The sequence below is a fragment of the Saimiri boliviensis genome, chromosome 2, assembly GCF_048565385.1.
Source record: "Saimiri boliviensis isolate mSaiBol1 chromosome 2, mSaiBol1.pri, whole genome shotgun sequence".
NCBI classification, from domain to species: Eukaryota; Metazoa; Chordata; class Mammalia; order Primates; family Cebidae; genus Saimiri; species Saimiri boliviensis.
The window spans coordinates 69,210,850-69,226,568 of record NC_133450.1 but is presented as its reverse complement, the minus strand read 5'-3'; the positions used below and the strand labels follow the sequence as shown (position 1 = coordinate 69,226,568).

At 46.4% G+C, this 15,719-nt stretch overlaps 1 protein-coding gene across 2 annotated transcripts; it reads left to right on the top strand.

Moving 5' to 3' along the window:
* The first annotated feature begins 1,364 nt into the window (after nt 1-1,364).
* SERPINA11 (serpin family A member 11) lies at nt 1,365-13,741 on the top strand. Of its 2 annotated transcripts, XM_074393553.1 has the most exons (6): nt 1,365-1,441; nt 5,736-6,381; nt 7,904-8,177; nt 11,154-11,301; nt 12,619-12,711; nt 13,396-13,447. In XM_074393553.1, the coding sequence occupies exons 2-5, from the start codon at nt 5,739-5,741 to the stop codon at nt 12,661-12,663; spliced, it is 1,110 nt and encodes a 369-aa protein (XP_074249654.1). In that variant the 5' UTR covers nt 1,365-1,441; nt 5,736-5,738; the 3' UTR covers nt 12,664-12,711; nt 13,396-13,447. The 2 variants fall into 2 exon arrangements, with proteins under 2 accessions (XP_074249654.1, XP_010337761.3); XM_010339459.3 differs by lacking the exon at nt 12,619-12,711 and having other exon boundaries at nt 13,396-13,741.
* The last annotated feature ends 1,978 nt before the right edge of the window (nt 13,742-15,719 follow it).

Sequence of the window (15,719 nt, the reverse complement as noted above, 5' to 3'; positions counted from 1 at the left end):
CATTGGAAAAACTCATGTAGACATTGGCTTAGGCAAGGATTTCATGACCAAGAACCCAAAAGCAAATGCAATAAAAACAAAGATAAATAGGTGGGACTTAGTTAAACTAAAGAGTTTTTGCACAGCAAAAGAAACAATCAGCAGAGTAAACAGACAACCTGCAGAGTGGGAGAAAATCTTCACAATCTTTACGTCTGACAAAGGACTAATATCCAGAATCTACAAAGAACGTTAATAAATTAGCAAGGAGAAAAACAATTCCATCAAAAAGTGGGCTAAGGATATGAATAGACAATTCTTAAAAGAAGATATACAAACGACCCACAAACATTTGAAAAAATGTTCAACATCACTAATGATCAGGGAAATGCAAATCAAAACCACAATGTGTTATCACCTTACTCCTGAAGGAAGAGCCATAATCAAAAAATAAAAATAATAATAGATGTTGGCGTGGATGTGGTGAATGGGAGCATTTCCACACTGCTGGTGGGGATGTAAACTAGTACAACCACTATGGAAAGCAACGTGGAGATTAAGGAACTAAAAGTAGAACTACCGTTTGATCCAGCAATCCCACTACTGACTACCCAGAGGAAAAGAAGTCATTGTACCAAAAAGACGCTTATTCACACGTGTTTATAGCAGCACAATCTGCAATTGCAAAATTGTGGAACCTACCCAAATGCCCATCAATAAATGACTGGATAAAGAAACTGTGGTATATATATACATACATATATATAATGGAATACTACTCAGCCATAAAAAGGAATGAATTAATTGCATTCCCAGCAACCTGGGTGGAACTTGAGACTATTATTCTAAGTGAAGTAACTCAGAAATGAAAAGCCAAACATTGTGTTCTCACTCATAAGTGAGAGCTAAGCTATGAGGATAGAAAGACATAAGAATGATACAATGGACTTCAGGGACTCGGGATAAAGAGTGCGCAGCGGGTGAAGATTAAAAGACTGCATGCTAGGTTCTGTGTTTACTGTTTAGGTGATGTGTGCATCCGAGTCTCACAAATCACCACTAAAGAACTTACCCATGTAACCAAATACCACCCATTTCCCCAAAACCTATCAAAATTAAAAATTTTAAAAAGAGAAAAAAAGAATACAGCCTGGATCACATAAGCATGGATACAGGCATCAGCAGCAACCACACCGCCACCCACTCCTAGCATCAGAATATTCTTAAACGGAGCCTTGGCTTAAGTCATAATCCAGCATTTGTTTGTGGGACAGGCAGCCAGGGCAGATACTTTGCGGAAAAAAAGAGCCCTTCCTGTTTGCTGTGCCTTATCTTCATGCCAGTTCCCAGAATTGACACGACAAATATTGACCAGGTCGCTGCAATCTTCAAACACCATTTCTCTGTGGGTAGACGTGATGCAGTGCTGAAGACCTGGGTCCCCGCTCAGTGGCTTTGCTCTGTGAGTACTGTGCCTGTGCCTAAAATGAGGGCAGGGGCAGCAGCTGCCTCCCTCCCTTTCTCTCCCTCTCTCTCTCTCTCTCTCTCTCTCTCTCTCTCTCTCTCTCTCTCTCTCTGTGTGTGTGTGTGTGTGTGTATGTGTGTGTGTGTGTCTGTCTCTCTCTATGTGTCTCTCTCTCTTTCTGTTTCTCTCTTTCTGTTTGTCTCTCTCTCTCTCCTCTGTGTGTGTGTGTGTGTGCATGTGTGTGTGTGTGCGCGCGCGCATGCATGTTCCTGGCTTTGGTGGTAGGGATGGGAGAAGTGAGTCCCTGAAGAAGAAATACAACCATGTACTCCCTCTGAATCTTAAAGGAAGGAATTCAGATTTTCAATCACCTTTTAGGAAAAACTTGGCCCCTAAGAATTTTGAGAGAAGAACCCCAAATATTCCTGGCATTAGGCAACAAAATGAAATAATACAACCCAAAGCACAAGGACAACGATGCTGCAGCAGATTTACTAGGAGCTGCCCGGTGAAAAGGGTGCTTAGGAGCTCTGGTCTGGAATCTGAGTCTTGCTCCTTGCTCTCACCAGCTGGCTTGTCCTAACCCTGCGTCAGTTGTCCCCTTTGTCCAGCAGGGCTGATAATCCCAGTGCTTTGAGGTTCTCCTAAGGATCAAATTCGATAAGACAAAGCAAGTGTTTCTCAGAAAGGATACCACCGGTATTTGGGCAAGACCACTTGTCACTGAATGGAACTGTTCTGAAAGCTTTTGGGAGGCCAGGCTGCTCCCCAACTAATCTCCAGCAGCACCCCTCCTCCAGGCATTGAGCTGACCCAAAAAGTCACCCCTACCTCCTTTACATACACCCCTCCCCCTACCTTTGTCAGGAGCCAGTGTTACAATGCATGTAATATCCCCATCACTTCATAAACCCTTGGTAAGTGAAAATATTATACTTTATGAATAGAGTTCTTAATTTTCCCCTGGGATCTTTCTGCAAGAGGAATTAAGAAAAGAATTGGGCATTATTACTCCCAGGCTTGGTAGAAAGGGAAGAAAACTACCACTGAGTACTTTCGACATGCCGAGAGCTTTGTACATTGACTGTCCTATAATCCTGAAATGGCCCCACACCTGGGAGGTGGGCAATATCGTTTACATTTTGCAAATGGAGACACTGATTTCAGAGACTTGCTTTTGCACAGTACCAGGCAGTGAGTTACTGCACAGCCTTGATTCCAAGGCTCCCTCATTTACAATTCCAAGTCTCTTTGGAGTCAGGGAGTCCTTGGAGTGCAGTGGGGTAGAAAATGGTGCTGAGTTCAGTGGGATAGAAAAAATAAACCAGAAATAGTTTCATCACAGTCGCTTTATTTTACGCAGGGGGAGAACAATTTTTAAATTGCTTTGCATCTTCCAAATTTTCCATCAAAAGAAAATTTGAAGTGCGTGGAAGCTGTCATTAAGCAAGCCCACACTGAGCTGTGCTGGAGGAAGGGAGGAAATAGCGTTGGGGCCGTGCTCACAGTACTTTGACCAGCAAAAGCATTTCAACATAGCAGATAATGAGAGCACATTGGTCCCTCCCTGACACCTGGCCTTTGTGGTCTGGCAGGTTATTTAGGGCACCATTTGCAAAAATATAATCTCTCTTGCACTACCACAGCATTTGCAGTTGATCCAGAAGTCATTGGTTTGGGCAAAAAATTATTAAAGGTATCAGTTAAGACACAAATGTCATCAGGACAAACTAATGAGAAGTGATAAGGGTAGTCAGCAGTGCATAACTGCTGTGCAATGAATGGAACAATGGGAGGGTTGGATTCGAAGGGAGAAGAAAAGGCTGCCTTCCTTACTGAGGACATCAAGGCTTGGGAGGGCCCCAGCAGCTGTGTGTTAGTGAGTCTTCTGCAGGAACCTGAGGATGTGTGCAGAGTGGGTGGAGGATGGGACTGAAAGGGAAAGGAGAGCATGGAACACAGGGTAGGGTGAGCAGAGACAACACTGTGCACTGCAGCTCCCCCTCCAGCTCAGGCTGCATCCCCTGCCCTAAAACAAGGGATCTTCCTGCTCCTGTACCACTTTGATCCCCTGGTAGTGGGCTAAAGGCTCTTTTGGCACGTTTTACAACTTAACATAAAGCACAAGAGATATCACATTAGTTTGCAAGGGCTATCTTAATAAATACCACATGCTGGGCAGCTTCAACAACAGAAACCTTTGGCTCACAGTTCTGGAGGCTAGAAGTCCAAGAACAAGGTTGGCGGGCTTGGTGCCTTCTGAGGCTGCGGGGCAGAATCTGCTGCAGGCCCCTTTCCTAGCTTTGCCTCTCTCCTGGTTTGCTGGCCATCTTTCACGTTCCTTGGCTTGTAGAAGCATCACTCTGATCTCTGCCTTCATCCTCACACGGCGTTCTCCCTGTGTGCTGCCCGTGTCCACATTTCTCCTTCTTGTAAGGACACCAGTCATACTGAATTAGGAGCCTGCGCTAATGGCCTCATCTTAAGCAATTACATCTTCAGTGACCCTATTTCCAAAGATCATATCTGGAATTACTAGGTGTCAAGACTTCAGCATATGAATTTCGGGCAGGTATAATTCAGCCCACAACCGATATTATCCCCACAGCCCTGCAGCAATTAAAAAAAAAAAAAAACAGAGGTTTCAACCTCTGCATGTGACAAGAGGCATCCCAGATGTCAGAGGCTGGACAAAGACATGGAGACAGAGTTGATCTCTCTCGCCGCTCCTCTAGGCTCCGTCAATCCTGCTGCTTTGCTGTCCCTTCTGGGCTGTCCTCACCCGCAAGTCTGGGTGGCCGATCTACACATCTACCCTCCAGCTAATGAATGACTGGAAAGGTGGATGGCATTCTTCTCACTCTTGGGGCCTGATGGAGGCTTTACACATCATCCTGTCCCTTCCAGTGGGCAGGATCATTGTCAATAGCCACGCTGGAGGTGAGGGAGGCCTAGCATCACTGGCAGTGTGGCCAGGACATTGCTCCAAGCACGTTCTTCTCAATTTGTCATCACATGTGTACTTGCTTATTTAGCTATTGAGTGTCACCTAAGCTAGTGTCAACTAAACCCTAAATTCTAGGAAATCTGAAATTTTCTTTGCTTCTTTCCCCCACTAAATGCTGAGGACCTAGTGCACCGCTTGGACCTGGCAGATCCTTGAAAGTTAATGAATGATCGAAAGAATGACTGGAAAGAAGAAAGAAAAAGGAAGGAAGGGAAGAAGGGAAGAAAAGAGGGGCGGAGGCTAGACTATGGAAGTTGTTTTGTCGTGGTTGTTGTTGTGTCGCTTTGCTTTGTTTGTATGTTTGTTTGTTGGGTTTGTTTTTTATTGTTTTTTTTTTTTTTTCGAGACAGAATTTTACTCTTGTTGCCCAGGCTGGAGTGCAATGGTACGATCTCAACTCACTGCAACCTCTGCCTCCCAGGTTCAAGCAATTCTCCTGCTTCCACCTCCCGAGTAGTGGAACTACATCCATGTGCCCCCACGACTGGCTAATATGTGTGTGTGTGTGTGTGTGTGTGTGTGTGTGTGTGTGTGTATGTGTGTTTAGTAGAGACAGTTTCACCATGTTGGCCAAGATGATCTTGATCTCTTGGCCTCGTGATCCGCCCACCTCGGCCTCCCAAAGTGCTGGGATCACAAGTGTGAGCCACCGCACCTGGCCTCGTTGTTGTTTTTAAAACAGGTTCTCACTCTGTTGTCCAGGCTGGAATGCAGTGATGTGATCACAGCTCACTGCAGCCTCGACTTCCCAGGCCCAAGCAATCCTGTCACCTCAGCCTCCAGAGTAACTGGGACTACAGGCACACGCCACATACCCAGCCAATTTTTAAAAGTTTCTTTTAGAGGGAAGGTCTGCCTATGTTGCCCAGCCTGGTCTCAAACTCCTTGATTCAAGCGATTGTCCCCCCTCAGCCTCCCGAGTGCTGAGATTACAGGTGTGAGCCACCGTGGCTGGCCGGGAGTTGTTGTTGTTGTTGTTGTTGTTGTTGTTGTTGTTGTTGTTGTTTTATAGCCCAGAGACTTTCACTCAACAAAATCTTAGAAAAAAAATCTTAGGACGAAATCTTAGAAACCTATATACAAAGCAGATAAAGGGTTGCTACCTTCACTGAAGCCCTGGAGGAGAGTGTACAGAATCCTAATCATCCATGGCCTTGTCTTCTGCAGGGCCGCTCTTGGCAGCCCTGTGGGGCACAGTGTGAAGGTGAGCTTTGTTGTATGAGCAATAGAGAATCGTGACGTTATTTATGAAGAAAATTGACATGTTCACCCTCTTGTTTTCAGAGAATGGGGCCAGCTTGGCTTTGGCTGCTGGAAGCGGGGATCCTGGCCTCTGTCCACTGTCAGCCCCTTCCTGCCCATGGAGATAAAAGTCTGCAGGGGCCTCAACCTCCCAGGCATCAGCTCTCAGAGCCAGCCTCCGCCTACCACAGAATCACACCCACCATTACCAGTTTTGCTTTGCGTTTGTATAAAAAGCTGTCAGCAGACACCTCCGGAAATGTCATCTTCTCACCAGTGAGCATCTCCACCACCCTGGCCCTGCTCTCTCTTGGGGCCCAAGCTGACATCTCAGCTCTGATCCTGGAGGGCCTAGGATTCAACCTCACAGAAACCCCAGAAGCGGACATCCACCAGGGCTTCCAGAGCCTCCTCCACACCCTTGCCCTGCCCAGCCCCAAACTCGAACTAAAAGTAGGAAACTCTCTGTTCCTAGACAAGCGGCTAAAGCCTCAGCAGCACTACTTGGACACCATCAAGGAGCTTTATGGAGCTTTTGCTTTTTCTGCCAACTTCACAGATTCTGTTACAACTGAGAGGCAGATTAACGACTATGTGAGAAGGCAAACATATGGGCAAGTCGTGGACTGCCTCCCGGACTTCAGCCAGGACACGCTCATGGTTCTCACCAATTACATCTTCTTCAAAGGTGAGGCTTGCTCAGACAGAATTATTGCCACCTCCTCTGCATGTAAATGCTCTTACAGCAGACAGTTAGCCAACAGGTTCTTTGCTAACCACTTGGGGAAACCCATGAATAAGATAGAGCTTTCTCACCCTTGGGTAGCCACAGTCCATGTGGGCTGGAAATAAGTACATATGCAAAATAACTCAGTGGTATGGTGATGCTCTCCTTGCATAGGCATGGGTGCCACAGAGTTCTCAAAAGAGATGCCCATCCAGACTTGGGAAGCTTCCTGGAAAAATAGCCACTCAAGCTAAGACATGAGAGTGAGTTGCATTTACTCAGGTGAAAAAGCTTGGAAGGGGTGGGGCAAAGAGGGTTCATGATGAAAAAAAAAAACAGCATATCTAAAGGTCCAGAGAAAAGAGATACCGTTGCATTTCCAAATAATTGAAACAAATTTAGTTGGAATAGGACATCAAACACAATAGGGGAATAATAGGAAGAAGCCCAATGTTGTGCTGTAGAGGGAAACGGGGCCACGTTGAGGGTTTCCAACTTTACTCAGGGAAACTTAGAATTGCCAGAGAGTTTAAGTGTGAAGTGATAGGATCATATATGTTTTAGGAAGATCAAACTGGCTGCAATTTGGAAGGTGGCTTGGAAGGGAGAAAGAGTGGGAAAGGAGACAAGTTGGGAGGTTCTCAAAATGTCCCAAAGTAAGTATGATGGTGGCCTTAAAAATAATATTGTGGCTTTGGAGGTAGAATCTGCAATAATTGGTCATTGACTGGGTATGGGTATGTAGGACAGGATGACCCAGTTCTGTTATCAAGACCAGTGTTTGTGGGGACAGATTTATAAGAAGAGAGAAGATACCACACATGTGAATATAACAATGACCCCAGCATTCTTCATTTCCAACTACATCTTAATGGGCTTTTGCTAATGCACAACATTTTATTAATTGAATTCTTTTTCCTTTTTCAGTTTGAAGATTAGGGAGTTGGGGTGTGTGGGTGAAGGAAGAAGCTCTCTAGCTTCTCTGTAAAAGGTTGTTGATTAGAGGTAGCTTGGTTGAGAAGGATTAATTCAATGTTTGCAAGCAACCTGAGCTATGCAGTCAGTCATCTCAGCTCTGCAAATTAGTATGTAGAAATAAATTCACAAAGACTCAGTTTGATCATCCCTAATATGGGAATAATAATAATAATTTTTTATTAATTTTTATGACAATTCTAAGAGATAATATCTAACACATGAAAGGTGCTTAGTAGATGGAAAAATACCTTTTGGCTTCTTAGATGCTAAGTTCCTCTGAAATGGAACAAATCATAGGCTGTTAGTGCTCAAACACTGGTGACTTGTCGTAGAAGCTGAGCCAGGCCTAAATTCTAGTCTTCTGGCTCTGTATCCATTCCACTTTTATGCCTTATAGTTGCATAGCCAAGAGGAAGTCACCAAACAAATGTGGTTTTGTGTGTGTCTACCCAGAGTTGCTCTCTTGAAAAGAGTTCTCATGGCCTTATGGGTTTTGTGTCCTAAGCCAAGTGGAAGCACCCTTTCAGTCGCTACCAGATCCAGAAGCATGAAAGTTTCTTCGTGAATGAGAGGAACTCTCTCCAAGTGTCCATGATGCACCAAAAGGAAATGCACAGATTCCTCTATGACCAGGAATTGGCTTGCACCGTCCTCCAGATTGAATACAGCGGAAATGCCCTGGTCCTGCTGGTCCTCCCTGACCCAGGGAAAATGAAGCAGGTGGAGGCTGCTCTGCAGCCAGAGACCCTGAGAAAATGGGGCCAATTGTTCCTGCCCAGGTAAGAGTCACAGCAGAAGGACACTGGCTGACCTTGCTCAAGAACTCTGGCAGGTCTTGATCAACTTGAGCTGCAGAAGCCCAACGTCTCAATTAGGCTCACCGTCTTGTCCTTTACTAACTGTGTGATCTTGGCAATTTTCTCACCTCTTCTGGGCCTCTACTGTAAAACTAAGGACATGATGCCTGCCTCGTTGGGTTGCTCAGAGGATTCATTAAGAGAACATGGACTGGTACATGGAGCATAAGAAGTGCTCCCCAGGCACTGACTGCTATTATACCTTCCTCATGTCTGTCTGGTCCCCATTGCCTTTCCTCTTGCTTTCCTCTCTCCCCTCATAACAATCTACTTCCAGAAGGTGGTTAAGTGCAGCCAAAAATTCAGATCAAAGATGGTTAAGAATAATCATGGCCAGCTGCAGCAGCTCACACCTATAATCCCAGTGCTTTGGGAGGCCAAGGTGGGAGGATTGCATGAGGCCAGGAGTTTGAGATCAGTTTGGGAAACATAGCAAGACCTGCCTCTACACAAAATGAGAAAAATAAAAAAAAATAGCCGGGCATGTCGGTCCATGCCTATAGTCCCAATCACCCAGGAGGCCGAGGCAAGAGGATCACCTGAGCCCAGGAATTCGAGGTGATAGTGAGCTATGATTGTGCCACTGCACTCCAGTCTGGGCAACGAAGCCAGACCCTATCGCTAATAAAAAATTATCCCTATCATTATATTGTTAAAGGCTGCTTCTGTTTTAATTAAAACATATTTAAAAATTAAATCTTAAGTAACACTGGAAACATTAAGGTTCCTATTTTATGTGATCTCTGAACTATTTCCCATCTCACTTGCTTTTTGGTTTGTAGTTTTATCACAGCAACTTCAGCTTTTCCTAGTTTCCCTAGACCCCCTTCACCAGCTACACCTTCCTGGGGGTGCATCTTGTTTTGTGAGGTACTCTGAGATGAAATCTGGTACTGAGTTCTAGTTGTTGCTTGCTGTCTAACAAGTCACCCCAAAACTGAATGACTTGAGACAATCACTTCCTTGGTTCTGTGGGTTAACTGGGCTCAGCTAGGTGGTTTTCTTGTGTTGGGGTAGATGGTAGCTGGAGCTGAAGTCACTAAACTCTCTTCACTCGTGTGCCTGGTGCCCGTGCTGGGCTGGCTGAAAGAGACTAAGGATGGGAGGCATCTCTCTCTCTCTCTGCATGCAGTGTCTCCATGAGGCTAGCTCAGGTTCAGTATCTCAGCACAGTTAATATTGGTATATGGCAACTAGGGTCTCCAAGACAGAATACTTCTGTTAAGGCCTATGCCCAGAAATCAGCACAGTGGCACTTCTGCCAGTTGTAGAGCCCAACCAGATTCAAGGGGAGGGTGCATAGATGCCACTTTTAATGGCCATCTTGAATCCACCACAACCTGGTAGGCACCAGCCACCCCACAAACTCTCAGGTGGCTTCTCTCAGCACCCCATTCACACTGAGGTACCAGGGATAGAGAAGGCATCTCGTGTTTGGGCAGAGATTAAAGCACCAAATAAGAGACACAGGCCAAGGGGAGAGGCCAGGATTTAAGGGATTATTCCTGTTGTCTATGAAGCTACACAGCTCTAGTCAGTTGCTAATTTCAGCCCCATAGTCCCTGGCTCCTTTGGGATGAGCCTTCTCCTTGCCCCCATCACAGAAGGAAGTGCCATAGATTCTTCCAGACTAGTAGATTTGTCCTCAGGGAGAGTTTGGTTTGACTTCTTCCCACTTGGACATTAAAAGCAAAACTTATCCAAGTTATTCCTCTAAATCTCAGATGTTCCCTGTGCCAGAGACTTACAGTACCTTAGTAGCCATTATCATGGGCTTTTAGATATAAGAACTCTGGACTCCACCATGTTTCACTCCACTCAGATGTGAGGCAGGCTGGCTTGCCAAGGGGAACTGCACTTGCTGGCACACCATTCACGTATGTATTCATTCACAGGTTGAACACTCACTGTGTTTTGGGTTCTCTGTCAGACTCCTGACCAACTAGACTCTATTCCAGCCCCCAACCCACAGGCCTGGGCCTTCCCACCCAAGTACTACCTGTGGGAAACTTGTCAAGTAGCCCAAGATGTCCTCCCATTTCAACTAGGCATCAGACCCTCTTGTTGCCCAGAAGTCAAACTAGCCACAATTCTCTAACCTGAATTTGATTTTCTGAGGCAGAAGTGTTCAAGTTGATTATGAGCTAGTCAGGCTTTCCAGTGTCTGGGTAGCTGCCAAACCATAATTGAAAAGATAACACCAGAGAAAAAAGGGCAGAATTGCTGTGGGTCCAGCAAAATTTCTGAACTTAACCCCGGGAATGTGGCAATCAGATGGTAAAGATGCCCCAAACGCAGGAAGGAGAGTTCATTTGTGCCCTGCGCCTGACATACACCATCTCCCATCAGATCCTCACAGCAGCCCCAAGGAGGGGGCATCACTATGCCATTTAACACATGAGGAACCTGAAGCAGAGATGGGAGAGAGATGATGGCTGCTTGCACTGGGGGATGCCAGGAGGTGGATTTAGGACATAGTACAAAAGCTGAGCCAACAGAACTTGCTGATTCATCAGATATGGAAGTGGGAAGATGTTGACAAGTATTTACCTTATATGGTCGTGATGTGGACTCCATCAGTTCAGCCTTGAAGAAACATTGCCAATATCTGACACCTAGAAAGCCCTCTATAAATGTGATAAGGATGAAAAAGACATGTAGCTGTGCCTGGAGCCTTTTCAGATCCAGACACAAGATATTCCATGTGATCCAAAGAGAAGGGAGCTGTAGGTGTGGGTGGCAGAATGGTCCATCATAGCACATAGTGTCGTGGGAAGACTGATTGCCCCTTACACTGGGAAATGCCTCTCCCTCCCACAGCTCAGGTTCCCAACAGACAGGGCAAGAGCAGCATGTATAACAAGAGAGCACCGTTTCTCTGTCTGATTCTCTCTCCAGTCTGTTGGATTTGCACTTGCCAAGGTTTTCGATTTCTGGAACATATAACCTGGAAGACGTACTTCCCCGAATTGGTCTCATAGACATACTCAACTTCGAAGCTGACTTCTCAGGAGTCACTGGGCAGCTCAACAAAACCATCTCCAGGGTAAAGTGGTGAATATGGATGTGTGTGGGCCGGTGGGGGCAGGGAGGAGGTTTCTCCTTTGGCACACAGGACGTTTAAAAGTCAACTTCCCTGTTCTTCTTCTTATGCAGACGATTTAACACCACAGTCTTTAAGACATCTCTTGATGGACAGCTCCTTCTCTGTCTCCCCTTCTCTAGGTCCCTTCTATTCTTCAGGGTTCTAAACAGAATTGGTGGTCATTTGGGATCATCCATGGAGCCAGAATTTCCCCAGGTGTTGGATAGCTTTATTTCGATTTCTGATACCTCCTCCCAGGGCAGCAGTGGAATTCTATCTGCCTTTGTTATAGCTCTAGAGGGTAGTGAGGTATAAACTAGAGGTGCCTCAGTCAGCTTTGCTGCAGTAACAAAATATCCCAGAATCTCAGTGCCTTACTGTAACAAATGCTTGTTTCCTGGTCGTATTACCTGTCAGAAGCAGGTCACTACCTTCAGCCACAGGGCTGCTGCACGTGTCTTCTCCCTTCCAGGATGTAGATTAAAGAAACCCCTATTTAGAGCAAACCATTTTCGTGGCTGGGGGAAAGCAAAAGAAGACGTGTAAATGACTCTAAACGCCTGCCCCACACACAGCCTGCGCCACAGGCACTCACATGCCATCAGCTGAAGCTAGTCCCAGAGTCCAGATTGTCTCCCCCTCCAGAAGGCAGTGCTAGTCTTGTGGAATAGTCAAGGACTGATAACCCTCTAATGGGAAGGGAGGGTTTATATTTGGGAATAACAATGTATTTCTCCATGGAAAGGAAGACACAAAGGCCCTTCCCTGATCTTCAGCTGTCCTCTTTGTTTTAGGATAGAGTTGTGCATTACCATTTGAGTCTTTGTTAGGAACTTCCTAAGGATGTAATTCTGTCTTTTATTTGGAAAAGATGAGCTGAGGGGTGAAAGAGCACCCAAGGCAATAGGGACATGGTCCTGTGTGCATGTACACACGTGTGTGTGCATATGTGTGCAGGCATGCATGTGTGTGTGCATGTGTGTTCAGGCATGCATATGCTTGTGTGCATGTGCAAGTGTGCATGTGTGCAGGCATGCATGTGTGTGTGTGTGCATGTGTGTGTTGGAGAGTTAACAAGAAGGGGAAAAAAGTAGTTTAGCTTTTTTTTTGAGACGGAGTTTCTCTCTTGTCACCCAGGCTGGAGTGCAGTGGTGCAATCTCAGCTCACTGCAACCTCCTCCTCCCAGGTTCAAGCAATTCTCCTGCCTCAGCCTCCCAGATAGCTGGGATTACAAGTGCCTGCCACCATGCCCAGCTAATTTTTTGTATTCTTAGTAGAGATGGGGTTTCATCAAGTTGACCAGGCTGGTCTCGAACTCCTGACCTGAGATGATCTACCCGCCTCAGCCTCCCAAAGTGCTGGGATTACAGGTGAGAGCCACTGTGCCCAGCCTAGCTTTTTAAAGAATTTTTTTCACACTGATCTTAAAGGCTAGATCTATCTTTTCATATAGCTTTTTCATTCAATGAAAGGGATCATCAAGGCCAATGTTTTCTTCACTTTTTTCAAAGCCTCAAAATACTTTCTTCCTTGGAATTAATGTGAAAATGAGGATTTAAAAAGGAAGTTTCTTGAACAGAGGCTGGTAGGAGGCTTGGCACATCAGACATGCTGAGCGCTTTCTGAACACTATTGACTTAAGCTGAATGAGCCATTTTGCAGTTGAGAAAATCGAGGCTAGAGAGGTGACACGGAGCTGGTAGCAGAAATGACAACCAGGCCTGTGCCACAAGCACACCCAGGGGCTGGAGAGATGCTCCTAAAAGTTCCCATTGGGTTTTGCAGCCTGACGGCTATTTAGCAGCCCTCTGGCTCAGGCTCTTTTGTCTCCGCATTAAAGCGTGATGCGGGCCGTCCGTGTAAACCCTCAGGACAGAGGGGGAGCATGGAAAGAAGGGAGAGGTGGAATAAAGGCTGCAGTTTCTTCCTAGGATGGTAGGGCCTGAGGCCATTACGGGGTGACTCTCTCTCCATCTCCCCGTGCTGCAGAAGGCAGTGCCTTCCCCTAGAAGGCCCTCGAACTGATGCTGTCTCTGTCTCCTCTTGTCCTCTAGGTGTCACACAAGGTGATGGTGGACATGAGCGAGAAGGGAACTGAGGCAGGGGCTGCTTCAGGCCTCCCTTCCCAGCCCCCACCTCTGAACGCCACGTCAGCCCCACATGCTCACTTCAACAGGCCTTTCCTCTTGCTCCTTTGGGAGGTGACCACCCAGAGCTTACTCTTCCTGGGAAAAGTTGTCAACCCAGTGGCAGGGTAACTGTGGTGGGTGGCCAGGGGGTATCTTATCTCACCCTGGACCAAATAGATTGGCCACCACCAACCTGCATCCCTGTGCTGCTATATGGACCAGCTAATCCGTGTACCAAGATTCTAATAAAGTTGACCTTGGGTTTTGTGAACACTAAGAAGCAATGCTTACAAGGGAGGGCCAGCCTCTAGCCACTCACAATTGTCTCAGATCTGGTGTTAGCTGTGCTTAGAAAGTTGGAGAACCCTTGTGTTACGGCCTTCTGGGATATGTCTTCCACTGCTGCCACCATTGTAGATATTTGCTGAGCATCCATTGGGCACAGGTTATAGTAAAAAAACCCAGAGGGAATCAGTAGGAGTAAGCGAGTCTCTCCCTTCACAGTGGCTGATATGGGCTGTACAGACAAGAGAGGTTGTCCTAAAATGTCATTGCCCAGACATCAGGGCTAGATCCCCTTGAGAGGAGGTTGGACCTGTGTCTGGGCTCCAAACTACACTCCATGTAGAAAAGCAGGTATGCAGATGGGCCAGCATAATCATGGGTCAACCTAGAGGGAGGTCAAGTTCAAGCAGCAAGAACAGAGCATCAGAGCCCAGGGCAACACGAAGACCAAAGAAAGCAGGAGACAAACATGGCTGGGAGGGATGATGGACATAGGACAGGGTCAGCGAGGTCAATTGGAGGCCATATTTAATTGCAATGGAGCCTCCATTCGAGATCGAGAGACCTGCTTCCTCATGTGTGCCCCTCCAAGAGGCATTCATTTGAAACTAGTGGAGAAACAGAAAGAGATGCCCAGCTGCATGTGTGTACCACTTGGATGACAATACCCATCACTACAATGGACTCAGTGCCCAGACACACAGCAGGGTGGGATACAGGTGGTGTGTGTCTAGGAAGGAGCCATCCCAGTAAGTCATAGTGGTGGAAACCCCTGACCCTTTCCCAAGGGGGTGAGACTCAGATCCTGAAGAGGAGGTAAGATTTAAATAAAGAGAAAAGGGTAGGACAGTCAGGTAGGACAGGGAGAGGGCAGGAGAGAGATGTGATGGGCAAAGGCAATGAGTAAAGAGAGGAAAAGGTATGTTCCAATAAAATGAGAGAAAACCAACTTTGCAGCCATGGAAGTTTCAGGCAGGGTCATGGTGGAAGGCAGTGCTACAGAGATAATCAGAGGTAATCAGAGATAACACCAAAGCTGGAGGCTTTGGGTCCCCACGGAGTAGGAGTGAGCATGGTCTTGTAGACAGTGGAGAGTGGCTGTAGGCCTGTGTAGGGCAGCTGTAGATGTGAACAAAGTAGTGATGGGGAAGTCACCTGTCAGTTGGGCATAGATAAAAATGAGTAGGGTGAGGCCAGGGTAAGGGACAGCCAGGATGGCACCGTGAGGTTCATTCGACCACCAACCATGCTGCTTGCAGGGCTATCAGAGCACATGCATCCACTGCTTCAACACAGATTTATTAAACACCTCCTATGGTAGGCACTGGGAATGCAGCAGTGAAAAAAACAGATGATAGGTCCTGCCTCCAGGGAGCTTACATTCTAGCAGAAGAAACCCGGCAGTAAACAAAACCAGTAAGTAAAATATGTGCTGTATGACAGCAGCAAGAACAAGGTCTTTGTGGTCAAGAATATGCCCAAGAAAGTCTATATGGTGCATAGGAAGGGGCAGCTGGCCCCTCTCTCTGATGATGACAAAGTGGATTGCTCAGTAGCGAAGCTGGATTTAAGCCCAAGGCTGCAATGCATCTACATTCATTCTCCTTGATTAAAGAAAACCGCAACTGAAAGATCCCTCCCTGTCATCCCTTCTGAGAAAGCGGCACTTGATTGAGACCAATGTAGTCAGTGGTCTAAAGATATTCATTAGTTGTCACGGAGGTATGGACCAACCCTTCCAGGCTTCCGTCTTCTGTACCCAGTGCTGCCTAGGGAATACACTGTTGAGACATGCCTTGTGTTCATTGCATGTTAGACAGCATGAAAAGCAGTTGACAGATGTCAATAAACTGAATTATTTCCAACAGTCATGAGAGGAGGCACTGCTACATCTCCATCTTACAGGTGGGGAAACTGAAGCACAATATGAGCATATGTGGAGCCTGGATTTGAACCCAGGCTGT

What these genes read in the sequence shown, in the direction of transcription:
- SERPINA11 (XM_010339459.3), top strand. Translation starts at nt 5,739, where the DNA reads ATGGGGCCAGCTTGGCTTTGGCTGCTGGAAGCGGGGATCCTGGCCTCT. An exon ending in CAATTACATCTTCTTCAAAG is followed by an intron (nt 6,382 to 7,903) that starts GTGAGGCTTGCT and finishes TTGTGTCCTAAG; the next exon opens with CCAAGTGGAAGCACCCTTTC. An exon ending in TCAACAAAACCATCTCCAGG is followed by an intron (nt 11,302 to 13,395) that starts GTAAAGTGGTGA and finishes CTTGTCCTCTAG; the next exon opens with GTGTCACACAAGGTGATGGT.